We start from the raw sequence: 15,392 nt of genomic DNA on the forward strand, positions 1-15,392 counted from the left end.
CAGTTTACACAGCATGGCACATTAAAGGAGAACAAATATACTTCCATTAATAAACCTCAAATAATTGACTTGTTTGGTATATTAAATGTGCTTGATTACAAGGTATTTATGTTTATACAAATGGAAACAAATCTTTCAAGTGTAACCTTATAGATTTTACTTCATATATACTTTTTGTTCATAGCTTCATTTAGAAAACATAAAGTTACCTATCTGGACTTCCACTCAAAAATTGGTTTTATTGTATTGAGTCCAATAGTACTGTCTAACCAAAACATATTTTTTTAGCTGGCATGTATGTTCCAAAGAGATATCAGTATGGGCTATAATACAATGTAGAGAATACATTGCTTTCCTTGATCTTATGTTCCAAAGGTGATTTAACCAATCAATTCATAATTGTGCCAATTCTATTACTTGCCTGGCTTGTATTATTGGTTCTTGTTCTGCCTTTCTCTCTCACCTACATGAGCTTCAAAAAATTTTCCCCTATAAAAAGACATTTAAAAGACATTTCTGCACTGTAATCTCATTACCTTCTTGTTGTCTCTAAGAAATAAAAATTTTGAACTCTTTAAATCTCTGGCTATAAGACAATTTCTCCAGTCTATCAAATATTTTCTGTGATTTTTATTCAACTCAATGCAATTTTTATTTTTTTTTAAACTGGTTCCATCAGAACTATAAAGTACTGCAGTAATGATCTTGCTGTCAGAAAGAAAATGTCCTCTGATCTGTGACAGACAAAATGACTCTGATCTGTCCTCTGTCCTCTGATCTATGACATTACTCAACACAATATAAATGTCATGTGATTTAAAGTGCTTTCTGTGATGCCCTTTCATAATTATTTGCTCATCAGTAATTTTATGGTCAGTGTTGCATTGCTTTTTCTGTGATTAAAATAATATTGGACACACCAGACCAACAACCAACCCTTGCAGAACCCCTCTCTGAAAGCTCCCACCTTTGAGAATTAGGTTTTTTGAGATGTTTTAATTAGCAAGGTCATAAACTACTGTCTGTGGCCCCTGAGAAAGTACAGTATTTTGGAACCAGTCCTGTGACACAAAATCAAAAAAATCACATCACAATGGCACACTTATACCACCGATACCAAAAACTTCACTGTTGCTACGCTAAGAATATCCCTTACAAAGCTGGCAGATGTGCCCTTAGTCAGTCCTGCTGTGTGCTCCCTAAGGCACATGTATTGCCTCAAGCAGAGCTCTTAGAAGGATTAGAGCCTCTGTTATTTGCCACGGATAAGGAATATGGCAAATGAATCAACAGGCTGTCATAGAAAACAGAGCTTGTCTACAAAAACTGAAATATTGATATAGAAAAAAGTTAATCTGAAATATAAAGTTTTTGTTCTGTTGTGGTTTTTTTTGGGTTTTTTATGTTTAGGAATCTTAGTAATTGGTCAAAGTCCCACTAAAGTAAACAGAATAAAAGAAGGGTCTTCTGCTATTATATGTGAAATGAAGAAATGGATAAAAATTGATTGGAATTTTGTATTGATATTAAATTGAGTCTAAAAGGATTTTACTCAAATGCTAAAACTTAACATTTTACATTTTCTTGCTTTTTCAGCACATTGAATTAAGTTTTAATCAGATTGCAAATGAGATATTGAGCCTTTGGTCTAGTTTCACACTAGAGTAGACTACCTTTGATAGCAGACATTTTCCATGGGATTCATCTGTTGACTTACTTTTGTAATACCATCCAACATCTCCAAATTAATTGTAAAGTAATATTTTTTGAAAGCATACTTTCTGTATTAAAACCAGAGATTTCTGGCTTCCAAATCAACATTCTGAACTGGACAAGATTATATTGAAAAGTATAGCTTGAAAGAGAAATTACATCAATCAGCAGTTATTCCTACACAAGATTATTTGCAGAAAACAACTGTCCATTTTTAATGTGTTAAAAAAAATGCGGGTTCAATCCTAAAAGAGCAAATACCAACACTGTGCAACACAAACATTGAAATTGTCTTTCTGGGAGCTTTGAGTAAAATAATTCACCAGTGCAGATATCTGAAACCCAACTTATGTTACATTTCTTTCATGTCATTTATCATACAAAGTCCAAGGAGAAGTAAATTAAAATCAACCCATAAAGATAGTCTATCAATTACCAGAGATACTAGGACTCATCTTTTAAAAGTCTTCAGTTTATACCTATGATTGCAATAGCAAATAAAGTCCCATATGAGCCCCTTCCTATTACTTTTAGATCTCCATCTTAAATTTAGCAACCACCTGAACTAGTGGTAACTCTCACAGGCAGTAGAAAAATAGAGGAATTGGGTATCTTACACTCAACATGTCCAGATAATGGAGCTCAAATAGAAGCAAGTGTAGGACATGATAACTCAGAACCACTCTTACTGCAAGGTGAAATCATAGCAAGACAAAGGCTTTCATAATAAAGATCTATCTTTTTTCTAGGTATTGCTTTCCTAGTCTCAATGTCTAGCAATCATTTCACAAAGTTCAAATGACAGAAAGATTCAAAGCTGACCTGCACCAGACTGGCAGTGCAACTTTATAAAGAGGTTGACAATCCTGTAATTACCAAACAAAAGGCAATCTATAGAATGAAACATTTATTTTCATACCATTTTTTACAAACTAATAAACTGAGTGATACTTTCTATAAATGTTGAGAGTTGTTATTTTTAGACAACCACAACCATGTATCAATTGATTATGGGGTTTTGTGGTTATTTTTGCTGGTTGTGTATGATTTTCAACCTGATAGTTGCTTCAAGCACTGTAACTTTAAAAGTCTTCCACAAGAACAATTAGATTTTATCACTGATCTGCACATTTTATATTAATTTACTATTTCTACAGCTTCCTGAAGAGTCCTGTTTGAGAGTGTTATCCTAGAATCCTGAGTCCTATTGATTTCAGAAAAGCTTTGGGTTTTCCTTCCCTTCCCACTCCTTTCCCAAAATATCTTAAAAGAAAAATTATCCATGTTTCACTGACATATTTTTGGCTGCATCAGCTTCAGGAGCCTTGCAAGATTGTCAGGATATACCTCACTTGACTGTGTAAAATCAGTGATCTGAAATTTAAATAGATGAAAGAGCAGGAATTTCAACTGAGTAGGTAAAAAGATGCAGTCAATAATCTGTTTGAAGTCAGCTAGTTATAGGTCCGTGCTTGATATAAAACTGCTCAAGCAAAATGAATTGAAATGTACATTAGATTTGAATAAGTTGTTGACACAACCTTTTTATTATCGTTAATGTAAATCAAACCTAAACTGAACCAAAACTTTTGGGGATTGTTTGCTGTTTTGATGGGGGGTTTGTGTTATTTTTTTGTTTTTGTTTTGTTTTGTTTTTGTTGGTTGGTTGGGGTTTTTTTGTTTGCTCTATATTGGGTTTTTTGGTTGATTGGTTGGTTGGTTGGTTGGTTGGTTGGTTGGTTGGTTTTTAATTGCACTGTAACTTTTATTGAAAGTAATGAATTACCTCTGGCCAAAACATATTTTACTTTGGGCCATCATTTGTCTAGAAATTGATTTCTATGAAGTTGCTTCACTGATCTCTCACTGAGTGAGGTTTTTAGCTCCAACTTCTTTCCAGTTTCAGTTTGCTGACTCTTTGTAGCTATAGACTAAGAGAGCTGTCTGGCTTCATATAGCTCTTGCTCATGCTGATTAAACCTAAACCTGAACTATTATTTTGATTTTCAACCTACTGCTGCCATGATTGAAAGAATTTATAATTACCTTGTCTCTTCATTTTCATTGGTAACATTCTTCTCAACATTCATGAAAGGTGATATGTGAGAGAAATGTGATTTCTGAGAAAAAAACCCAAGAGTAGCAAAATACTTGACAGATAAATGTTTTTATAGGAAAGCTATTTTAAGAAATTTGATGTCATAATATACTACTAGGTAATCTAAAATCAATAATTTGCAACAGAAAGATGGAATGTGTTCTAAATATTACTTTGCAGTAATACACTCAATCTTTTTGCTAATATGAAGCAACAGTATTTTCAAAGTTTTGTCTTAATCCAGGATTTCCTTGTTTTTTAGTGTGGATTTCAAATATCCAAGAAAGAATTCTCACTCTATATTCTACACACTATGGACCATTCAGAGTATTGAAATTGCATAGTCCATTGCTAACAAGCCAGATAAGAATTTTCATTGCATACTGATGCTCCCAGCTTGCATTCATTCATTTATCTGAACAGCATAAAGTTAGACCTGTTCAAATCTTTCATCTTCTTTCAGCAATGAAATCTAGGATATATCTAACTTGCAAAAGGAAAATGACAGTTATCTGGGGGTTGACCCAATGTCCACTGGAGTCAAGAAAAAGATTAATTTAAAGTGGGTTTGGGATGAAGCTATTGACTATCTGCAGCTAAGTTTTCTGCACAAAGTAAATTATTACATATTGCTGATTGATTGAATTTTGCTTTTTCCTTCCTTAAGAAAGAAAAAAATAAATCAGAATAGCTTTTAAATTATTATTTCATTTTAAATCATTACAGGTTCTAAGTCAGGGTTATAATTCAAGGCAAAGCTTTTATTTTTACAGAACGTTCTCCAATTTTACTTGCAAAAGTATTTTGCAGATAGAATAATCTGGACAATTGAGAAATGTCTGACTGTTGGAGTTCAGATTACGAATAGTCTAATTCTGACGAGGAGGGCTTCATATTCAATGATTCTCTATCTAAACTGGACATATAAACATTTCTATTCTATTTTTACAAAACTTATAGCTTTATTGATTCACATTGTTGCTCCTTTAAAGTTCTGGAGTACTTTACTAGAAAAAAAGGGAAAGTGACTATATTTTTGAGAATCATAATTAACCTCTTAAAAAGTTTTTTAAAAACGTAAATAATTTTTAAAAATCCATTCATAGGTTTCTTAAATTTCTTCTCTAATTGTGTACAATGTAACTTGACACAGCCTAAATTACTAAGGAAAGATTAAGATTATGTCATTAATATCTCTGTAGCTTTTTTTCTAATGGAGTCATAATTTTCTTGTACTCTACATGTTTTCTTTCACCCCTATACTCTTCTGACTGGTAAAAAGTTTCAAATACTTTCTGTTTCTGTCTTTGTAAAAGGCATGTTAGTCTACAACAGACATACTAATAATGTTCACAAGGCTTATCAGCATGAATTATATCAGGCACAAAAATACTGTGAACTAGGTAACTTCATTAGAAACAAATTCTAACGAACATCACACCTCAGTTCAAATGAGAAGAGAGGTGGTTTCCCTGAGGGAGTAAGCATAACTAATGCAACACATTGTCCATTCCATGCTGATGTTCCCAATACTGGGAATCTGTATTTTGGTTCTGTCTGTAAGCCCATTGCTTTCTAGGAATAAATATCACCTAAGTCCAAAATTTAATCTGTTGCCAAAATGATATAATAAATATTCAAAATATAATATTGGGCAAAAAATTATATTAATAATGCAACTTCCAGTTGTAATTTTAAGTCACTTCTTTGAAACTCCATCTTGTTGCAGAACTGTTTCATGTAGAAAAAGTACATGTTAAAAATGTGGGAAAGTTCCAGGGCAAGGAGGAGTGGGGAGCTTGCTTTCAGGAGTATTTGCTGAGGGGTTTTGGTTTTGGTTTCCAGAAAATTGTAAGATGTAGCACACACTGAAATGAAGGAGAAATTGCTGTTTCTGGGGAGGAATTACTAAACTGGTTTAGCAGGCACACTTCAGACTGCAAGATTCGAGTGGCCAGAACGGCACAGAATGCAGCTGGAAACCTGCTGATTATAAAGAGACTGAGGAGTGGCACAGAGAAAAATGGAGCAGAGAAATTATACTAGAGATATGATTAAAATTTTAGGAACAAAGCAGGTTAAAATGTCGTTCATTTAACATGTCATAAGCCTGTAAGCAGGGAATTGTTAAGAAGTGTGAAAAGAATTTTAGGTTTGTTTTTTTTTTTTGGTCCTTATTTGCTTTGGGTTATTTTCTAATTCAAAAAGATAATGTAACATCTTTTTTTTATTATTCTAATAAAATTTAGGGCTTCTATTTTAAATGTCTTTTGTACTGTAATTCATTGCAAAAATATTACAGACTTATTCACTTCAAAGCTCTGTTTGATTGGAGGTCTTGTCAAAGTGTGAGAGAGAACATTTTTGAAGAGGCGAGGCAGGAGATAAAAAACTGCTATAAATTCTTCAAAGTGAGAAAGATTACTAGATAGTTGTCACTTAGTTTAATACTGAACACCTTCATTTGTTATTTGGATTAATGCCTTGGGTGACAGTCCAGAAGATATACAAGTGGTAGGATTTAGCCTGTTGTAAAAAATTCTGTAATGAAATAGGGAATCAGACTCCTTACAAATCAGAGTGGCAGAAAACCACACATATGAGTAGATGACTATGCATGCCTCCTAAGTGTGCACAAACTGCATTTAAATTCTAAAATGCAGCTAGATATAAAGTGCTGTAGGCAGGCATTCTTATTTTAACCAACTATAAATTACATTTACATGAACATTGAAGGACTTCAGCCAATGCAACATACAAACCCCAAGGCAGTCAGTTGTCTATTGCTTGATGTTATATCAGAACGTAATGTCTTAAACTAGAATTCTCTAATTCAGTCATAAGCCACAGTAGTGACATAGGGTTACTAATGAAACTGTATCTTCACTAGGCTATGAGGAACAGTCCATAGGACCATTAGGGTTTATGAACTTTAAATTTAATACTTACATGGGTTCATCAATAATGGCACCAGTTAATGAATTTGAAAACCATTTTATCCCTCAGAACTTACCCTTGATAGATATCACAGGAATCCATGATGAGGCTGTGTAAATTTTATAACAGTCTTTATTGGAATCCTTGGTTTGCTGACAGATTAAAGATTTTATACGTGACACTTTCTCTGGTTGACAGAGCTCTAGTGAGTACATCTTGAAAGTTTCCATCTAACTTTCCCTGCAAGGCCTCAGTTTTGACAGCAGGCACATTGTACTAACTACATGGCAGACTCAGGGGTGAAACAGATGTACTGCCCTGCACACACTCCTCCCATGACCATCATCACCTAGACTGGAAATGGTCTTGTCAGTGACTCATCAAATTATAATCAAATTAATTTGTACTTAGAATAGAACCATGGACACCCACCTATATTTTGCAGAGACTGACTCCTTTCAGTAACCTATTTTATATATTTAAATTAGAAATTTGAGTTTCGTTACAGCACTCCTAGATTCAGAGCATTATTCCCTGAGAAGCTGCCAAGAAAGTCGAAAGCTAACCTTAAGGACATGCGGGGTGTTAAACAGATGCTGTAAGCTTCAGAGAATTTACTGGCTACTAAATACATGCAATTTTAATCCCAGAAAACAACTTGGTTCTTATGCAGCACCTACATACTTATAGGCGGTATCCATATTAGCACTTTTATATCATACATTAATAATAAACTTTTCCTCAAAATATTGAAAAACATTTGGGAATTTATATTTACTTTAAATGAAAAGTCATCACTATTAGTGACATTTGAATACTTATGTGAATATCTTTGGTACCTGTAAGTGATATGTTTGTGCTGCCATTTCTGTCCTGTTAATGCGTAGCGTTTCCGACGAATGTTAAACTTGGAGCTACCTCTTGTTTGGTCAGGCACACCACATCGAGGTTTCTTCATCCAGCTGCAAGAAACAGCACCACACGGTTAAAGCAACATCAAAGAAAAAATCATAACTACTGCATCCCTAATACAAACATGTAATTATCTGGATGTATGATTTTATAGAACATATAAGCCAATAAAAACAATAGACACTTTTAATTCAAGATATGGAAATTGCTAACTTTCAGATACTATCAAGTTCTCTATCTTACTCTTTTTCCATACAACGAGAAGTATCTCATTGGAACTGTAAGCTTCTAATGGAGACATTTAACTCAGGGAATATTGCTTAAGAATATTTAATGTTCTGCACAAAATAAAGATGAAAAATCTAAATCACATACAATAAAAATGACCATTGCAGCAGCACCAGATTTCCCAGAGAAGGACTGTATTTCTACAGTGCTCTTCAATATTTCATTGTCTTCCAGTATTTAAAAAACTTTAAACTTGCCAGCATTCAAAATACATTATAATTAAGATGATATCTCATTCAAAAGTATAATTTCCACAACAATATCCTTGAACTGTTTCTCACTTCTAAGGCACTATTTAGTTCAAAGAAAACACAGCTAAATTTATTATTTTATATGAGTTGAATGGCTGCAGAACAATTTACCATCAGGAAGAGAGTAAGACTTTTACTACATAAGTAAAAGACAAATGTCTTCTGTTACTTTTCCCAGCTCATTGGACTATATTTATATCATGCCAAACAATTCCTTACATAAAAGCTATAGTTTTTCAATGGCATTTACCAGAAGCGTAGTCATACCCTATATTCTGGCTTTCATGGATGAGTTTCTGACCATTAAACTGGCATTATTTTGTAAATAAATGTACACATAGCAGCTGTATATATGTGTGATTGGATGACAGAAAATCTGATATGTCACCTAAGGAAGTAGATTCCCTTTAAAACGTGCACAGATAATAAAAAGCTCCAAAAAAGCAAACAGTCAATCATCAGCCTCACTTATTTTGATAAATGGGTTTAAAAGTACAGTTAGACTTGTAACACTTCATATATGCTGTAGCCATGGATATATAGCAAACTGTTTTTCAAAGGCACAAGTAGGTGTTAAGCTCACCAGCCTGTGGGAAAGTACTAAATTTTCTTGATAGTACCAAGATGGCACTGCACTCCACCTGCACTGATATGGGCTATAGAAGTGGCTGCAAAAACTCTGATGTGAGACAAATTTATTGAATAGTACAGGTCAGGAACCCAAAACTCATGAACTTAACTGAAGATATCAAGTTTACAATCACCTGTTTCAAATAAGAAACACAGAATGATTTGCTCTAATTTCAGAATTTGCTCTAATTTCAGAATACTTATGCAGGGCACATAAAAGAGCTGATATGCAAGGTAAACAATGTTCTTTCCCTAATGCCTGCAAAGACCATACTGCAAAAATCTAAAAAATCTTACCCAACCAGCATTTGCTGAAATACCCTGCAACTTTAGTTCAGGTTCCTTTGGTTTTTGAAATTAAATAACAATTCAACAAAGCAGACATTAGGGATTTTTGGGATGAAATATTACTGAAAAATTTAATTTGCTCTAATAATGAAAGAAAATGAAGGAAAGAAATAGATATATGTCACAGACCAAAGGGCAATAACATTCTTCTTACAAAAAGGATATATTTACACATCACGAGATTAAAATTGACTCAGACCTTCAAAAACTTTTCGACACATTGTCAGTAATACTTTTTCACAGTGCATGTTAGGTCAGTATGCAGCACTTTAAGGGCAGGGTGTATATAAATTATGTTGTCGAAACTGCACACACACATTGCAGAAAAAGATGTAAACATAACAAAAGATTGGTGTTCCCACCTTAAGATGATATCCCTACATCAAGAGCAAGAAGCAAGGAATAAAGCAAAACCGAATAACTACTATATTTTGTTAGAAACATGCAAAAAGATATTGCATAATATATATATATAATTGACAGTTGGATCATTTCAAGGGTAATGACTTAAAAGTCACTGAATTAGGGCTTTTCCCTCTCCAAAAAGTTTACATTATTTAGCTTAACGGATGGAGATCTATTTTAATAACAGGGTTTGCTCACTGGTAAGCTAGGGATATATTAAATATTCTAAGTTCTGAATTTAAAAATTAATCTTCAAAGCCATTGAAACATTTTCTCAAGTCAAAAGATTCAATAATCTTACAGAAAATCTTGTTAATGTAAAATTTTTTTCAGACTTTAGAACAAATACCAAAAGTCAAAAACAGTAGCTAACATGGATTCAAAAGTCAACATTGTATTATCCTACTAGAACTACTGACAATCCTTTTTTAACAAAACAGAATGTAGCCCAAAATAACATGTTATGAAATTCAAGCAGTCACAATTTGTTCTTGGATTGTTTTTGAAGTAGTATGTACCTATCAAGGACATTCTGCTTTTACCTGTATTGGTTTGGACAGGGAGGGGATGTTCCAAGTTGTCATGCTGTCTGGACGACTAATGTTCTTACTTTTCTCACATGAGGTCTGGGACTGTAGTTCACACAATATAAATCAAATGGAAGTCATTGCATGGGCAGTTAGGATTGCATTGGATGCTTTTGGGAAATTATCTTCATGAAAAATTTAAGGAGAGATGCAATTCACAGCTGAAGATTTGGAACATCACCAAATCTATCACCTAGATCTTAGCTGAGCTAAGTTTAGATGTTGAATTTTAAACAAACTAGTGACTAGTATGAGAGCTCAGTATTTTCTAGCACAGAAATGAGGCAAAAATGTTAACAATTTCAGATGCATAAATGTTCCTTTTACTTCTTTATTATTTAATTTTTTTCCTACTGTAAGTGCTCTCACACTCACTGGGAGGAAGACTTCTCTTAGTAATAATCATTAATGCTTATGACATTCCAGATACTTAGCACAAAATATGGTCTTCCCTTGGGGAGAATTGACAACTAAAACATTGATTTTTATGTTCTTCCCAATATAGATTCTTCTAACATTAATATGATCAAGGTCTTCCATGTTCACAATTGTTTGTTAGAGTTTAATTTTTTGACATGTTTATGAAATGTTTTGAAATATGCTTCATTTTTAAAAGGTGCATACATGTAATGACTTAGCCTCTCTTTCATCACTGTTTTTGAACTTGTAGAAATCTTTCCTGCAGCAGCCCTTCAAAATTAATATTTTATAAGTACTCAATAAAGAGGCTTAATTGTGGATAATGTTCTCCATCTGTACACTATGTCACACCACATTCCTCTTCTAACTTCATTAGTTTGAATCTCAAAGAGTTATATATGTCAGGAAAATTTAAATATTTTAGAATCACAACAAGTTTAGAAAGATTAAAAGAAAAATATGCAGCAACACTGTGATGCTCTTCCAGTAGAGAGACAAAACTGAACGTCTACCTCAAGCCACTTGCCTAACCATGTTTTGTTCTCTGGTGTGAAGGAGGAAATATATATTTCTGCCTCTAATTTTTCTGGAACCTCCAGGAAAAAAATTTACCCTCACAGAATCAAAACATTAAAAGCATACCTTTGGCTGAAGGCCCCAATTGCTGTATTCCTTATCAAAATTGCTGCTAAGATTGCACATTTGTTTTGTTGTTGTTGGTTTTGGGGGTTATTTGGGACAGAGTTATAGCAAAAAAAAGGAAACTGAAAGAGAGGGTTCAGCCTGTCTTACTGCAACTTAATTTAGTGGCTGGACAAACTATAAATGTCTATTTAAGAAAACTACTGAATTATACCCTTAAACTTTTAGTGAGGAGAAATAGGTTTGTCTTTCTAAGCATCTCTGCTTACTGCAGCCTGCTATTACAGGACTTTATTGACACTTGCTAAGTAATAGGAAAAAGTTAAAAAGTGATGTAAGATATGGCATTTCAGCCCTGATTATGTCTTTTCAAGACTTCTCACTGGATATTTGCTGGGGGTACAGACCTTATGTATATTTTTAAAAAAAAAATTACTAATTTACTAAGAAAATAAACCACTGGATCAATTTCAACAGCTCAGAATTTACTTTCTGACTGAAAGTTAATATATATAATCAGCAGAGAGCATAAACTTGGTTAGAAGCTCATCTAAGTATTGAAATAGCATATTTGCCATTTATTTCTGAAGGATGATATTAGAATAAAATGAAAGCTTTGTTATTATTGCACAGATTTAGTCAGCATCCTATACATGATCATTCCATCTGTATATTAAGAAGTTTGCAGTGTACTCCTCAAAAGTGCAAAACAAGTTTTGGGAGTAAACATGCACAGCAATTTTAAGAAAAGATAACAATTAGTCTTTCTCTACAATGTTTCTTTTAGGGATGCAGAAGACCAGGAATGCCAACAGTGGGTCCAGTTTCAGAAATGTCCTTTTACATGAATCCTTGACTGTGTTTGTTAATATATAAATGAAATACAGAAAATACTGTGGCACTCCATGCAAATGTCAGACAGTATTTTCATTGGGTTAGCCATTGTCCATATTCAGAACCTCCCTCACATTTTTACACCATTATAAGGATGTCTCTTCATATCACTCACTTTTCTTTATCCCCAGAAATAAGTATGCATCATTCTTTTCAAGACACTTGAGGGGAAAAAAAAAAAAAAAAGCATAAACAAGTTAATGCTGAGTAGTAGGGAGAAGATGAACACTGTTCATATTAATGCATACCAAAATATTCATTGAGGGATTATCTTTTTTCAGAGCAGCAAAATCCCCTCAGGAGACATTTGATGGTGCTGGTGCTGTAGGACATTATTTCTTTGTTAATATCTCCAAACTTGGTTCCTATCAAATTGCTACTATAACTTTTTAAATTGTTTGTCTTTCTGAAGACAAAGACACACATCATAATCTCTTCTCAAGATGTGTCAAAGCAGCAGGTAAATCCTCATGCACAAGATGAGAATGTATTTTTTATGAGGTTCCTGCTTTATTTATTATTTGCAACACCAGTATTGTCAGTTATTGAGGCATATTAATCCCAGAGAAGCAAATTATAAACTGTCCCATATTTCTGACCTAAAGAGTATATATACTTTCTGTGAGATGAAAGGGAAAGTAATTTCCAAAATTAACAAAATAATGCCACAAATGAACAGCTGAAAAACAATCTACCCTTTACAGTCAAATCTCCCATGAATATTCATTGATGTGAACTGATGGTACCTTGAGGACAGAATTTAGTTAGAAATTAGGGTTTAGTTGCTTTGTTTTTTCAACACCAATGTAACTGTAACAAGCCTTCAAGAATCAGTTTTGTTCCTAACTTGACTCAAGGTAACGTGACTCCAAATGTAAATGCAGTATTCATCCAGCATGAGTTACACGTACCTAAGAATTTCAATATATTAATGTGTCTGTCGGTATAAAAAATCATGCATCAAAAGATCTCGAACACTCAATATTCACCACTTTATAAGATAAATATTTTGGATTGCTGCACGGATTCCTTCATCTCTTAAATTGCAGCAGTGAAGTAAATCTTGCTGGCCAAAATACCAAATTAGCAACATTAACCACCTCTGTTTGAGTTTGGAATTTTGGGTTGGTTTGTTTTATTTCAATCCTCCAGTTGATACTCTAAATTAAGAGATGGCCTCTGCTTTCCCTTAGTTTACCCCTTTCTGTCTCTTCTGTGCTGCTGTGAACAGATTATTTTACTTTTAGTGAAATATATTGTCTCTCACAAAGCTGCTACTAACATGTCTTGAAAAGGGTACTAGTTACTGGCAGCACTTTCTCCTCAAAGATCAATCAATGAAGCTGTATGAACAGCATAGGCTCTTCACCCTGCAGAATGGCCATAAACACACTTTTGAACATGGCTCTCTCACAAGGCATTTCCTGCTTCTGCACCTGCACCGCATGGCCTAAGATACTTTAAATTCCTAAACTGTGTGATCAACTCACTTCCCCTGAGGGCAGCCACAAAATCTGCTTTGTTTTATTGCTTTTCAATGCAATAGAGTATATGTCAGTGGAATAAAATGATTTTTCCAATCCTGCCAGCATTTTGTGCAGTCTCTTCCCTAAATTCTAAATGATAGAAAAATCATTAATGTCAGCTACTTTGCCATAGAAGAATAACAAAAGATGACACATCAGGTTGGGGGTGGTAAATGGGAAATGAAGGAGGACTTTTCCCCCCCCAATTAAGCATTTTAGAGCAGGAGAAGCATATTTCACCGAAACTAATGTTGGATGTGCAGTGACAGCACTATTGAGTTATTGCTTGCTTTTCAAGCAAAGTAACTTTTTCTGAAATCACAAGATAATCTTTACCACAGTTTAACTGAAATGAGTCCAACAAGAACTTCAAATCAGATAATAGTTTAAGTTGGAAAAGACTTCTGCAATCATTGATTCTAGTCATTATCATGGCACTGCCAAATTCACCATAAAACCATGTTCCTAAGTGCCATATCTACACATTCCCAGGGTAGCCTGTTTCAATGCTTGACAATGCTTTAGGTGAAGAACTGTTTCCTAACATCCATCTAAACCTCCCCTGGTGCAATTGAGCTTTGTCCTGTCACTTTTTACCTGGGACAAGGGGCTGACCCTTACCTGGCTACAAATCTCCTTTCAGTTGTAGAGAGTGATAAGCCCCTGAGCTGCCATTTCTGAGGTTAAACAGCCACAATTCCCACAGCTTCTCCAGGAGCACTTATGCTCCAGACCCTTTCTCAGCTCTATTGCCCTTCTCTGGACACACTCCATCACCTCCATGTCCTTCTTGCAGTGAAGGGCCCAAAACAGAACATGGGATTTGAGGAGCAGCTCCACCAATGTGAAGTACAGGGGCGTGATCACTGCCCTGGTCCTGCTGTGTTAATCCCAGATACATTCTCTTAATTGTGTATTAATCATCCCTGTTATTTTTTGGGCACATTTTTAAAATTTGGCATAGTATAGAGTTCTTTGAATGTGTCCTTTAATAACTCTGTTTTACAGAGTTTCTCTGTCCATTCTGTCACCAAAATCAGACACTGAGAGCCTGAAACAACTTCAGAATCACAAAAGGCGTGCAAAACTAATTCAATTTTACTGCATGTTAAAATGACCACACATGGTCTTTTGTTACTGCAAAACAGTAAACCAATAGGCCAGTGGAGTCTGCCAAATTTAATAAATAAGAATAAATAAATTTACATTAAAGATTTTCCAGTAAACAAGACTCCTTCAACTGTGAAACATTTCATGGACTTTTGCCAGTTTCCAATATGTTTCTTCCCTTTCACAATGATAACCTTTAGGCCCTTCCTTTAGGTAACCCTGAAACATCTTGTTTACAATCACTTGCCCAAAGGCAGAAGGAAATTAGGCAGGTGAGGACATGCTCCCGTGAAATACAGAAGATGAAGAAAATGAAAAGGCAAGGAAAGAGAGAAACAATTTACCTCCCCATCTGAAGCTGCAACACTATTTGGATACTCCGGTTGCACTGCTGCTTTCCAGTTCTATTTTACCCTGCTTGAAACAGAAAAGTTAAGAGCAGTTCAGTACTGGTTACTTACTCAATTGTGTTCCTGTCCACTTTTCCTGTCATATTAATGCCATAGAACTGCTGCATGGCAGCTATAGCTGATTGCATGGTTTCAGCAGAGCGCAACACCGACATTCGAGGGTCACTTGGTGGAAGGTAGCCATACTTTTGTAACCATACCTGCAATGACAAGTGCAGTGG

General features: G+C 34.5%; 1 protein-coding gene across 1 annotated transcript in view; it reads right to left on the minus strand.

Moving 5' to 3' along the window:
• The window catches only part of MMP16 (matrix metallopeptidase 16), a 161,750-nt gene that overhangs the window by 63,993 nt on the left and 82,365 nt on the right, over positions 1-15,392 (minus strand). The window contains exons 2-3 of the mRNA XM_062502793.1: positions 15,223-15,371; positions 7,588-7,710 (exon numbers count right to left, since the gene is read on the minus strand). Of these exons, the coding sequence (XP_062358777.1) occupies positions 7,588-7,710; positions 15,223-15,371 (272 nt within the window). The remainder of the gene's footprint in view (positions 1-7,587; positions 7,711-15,222; positions 15,372-15,392) is intronic.

Source organism: Cinclus cinclus, chromosome 1, assembly GCF_963662255.1.
Source record: "Cinclus cinclus chromosome 1, bCinCin1.1, whole genome shotgun sequence".
NCBI classification, from domain to species: Eukaryota; Metazoa; Chordata; class Aves; order Passeriformes; family Cinclidae; genus Cinclus; species Cinclus cinclus.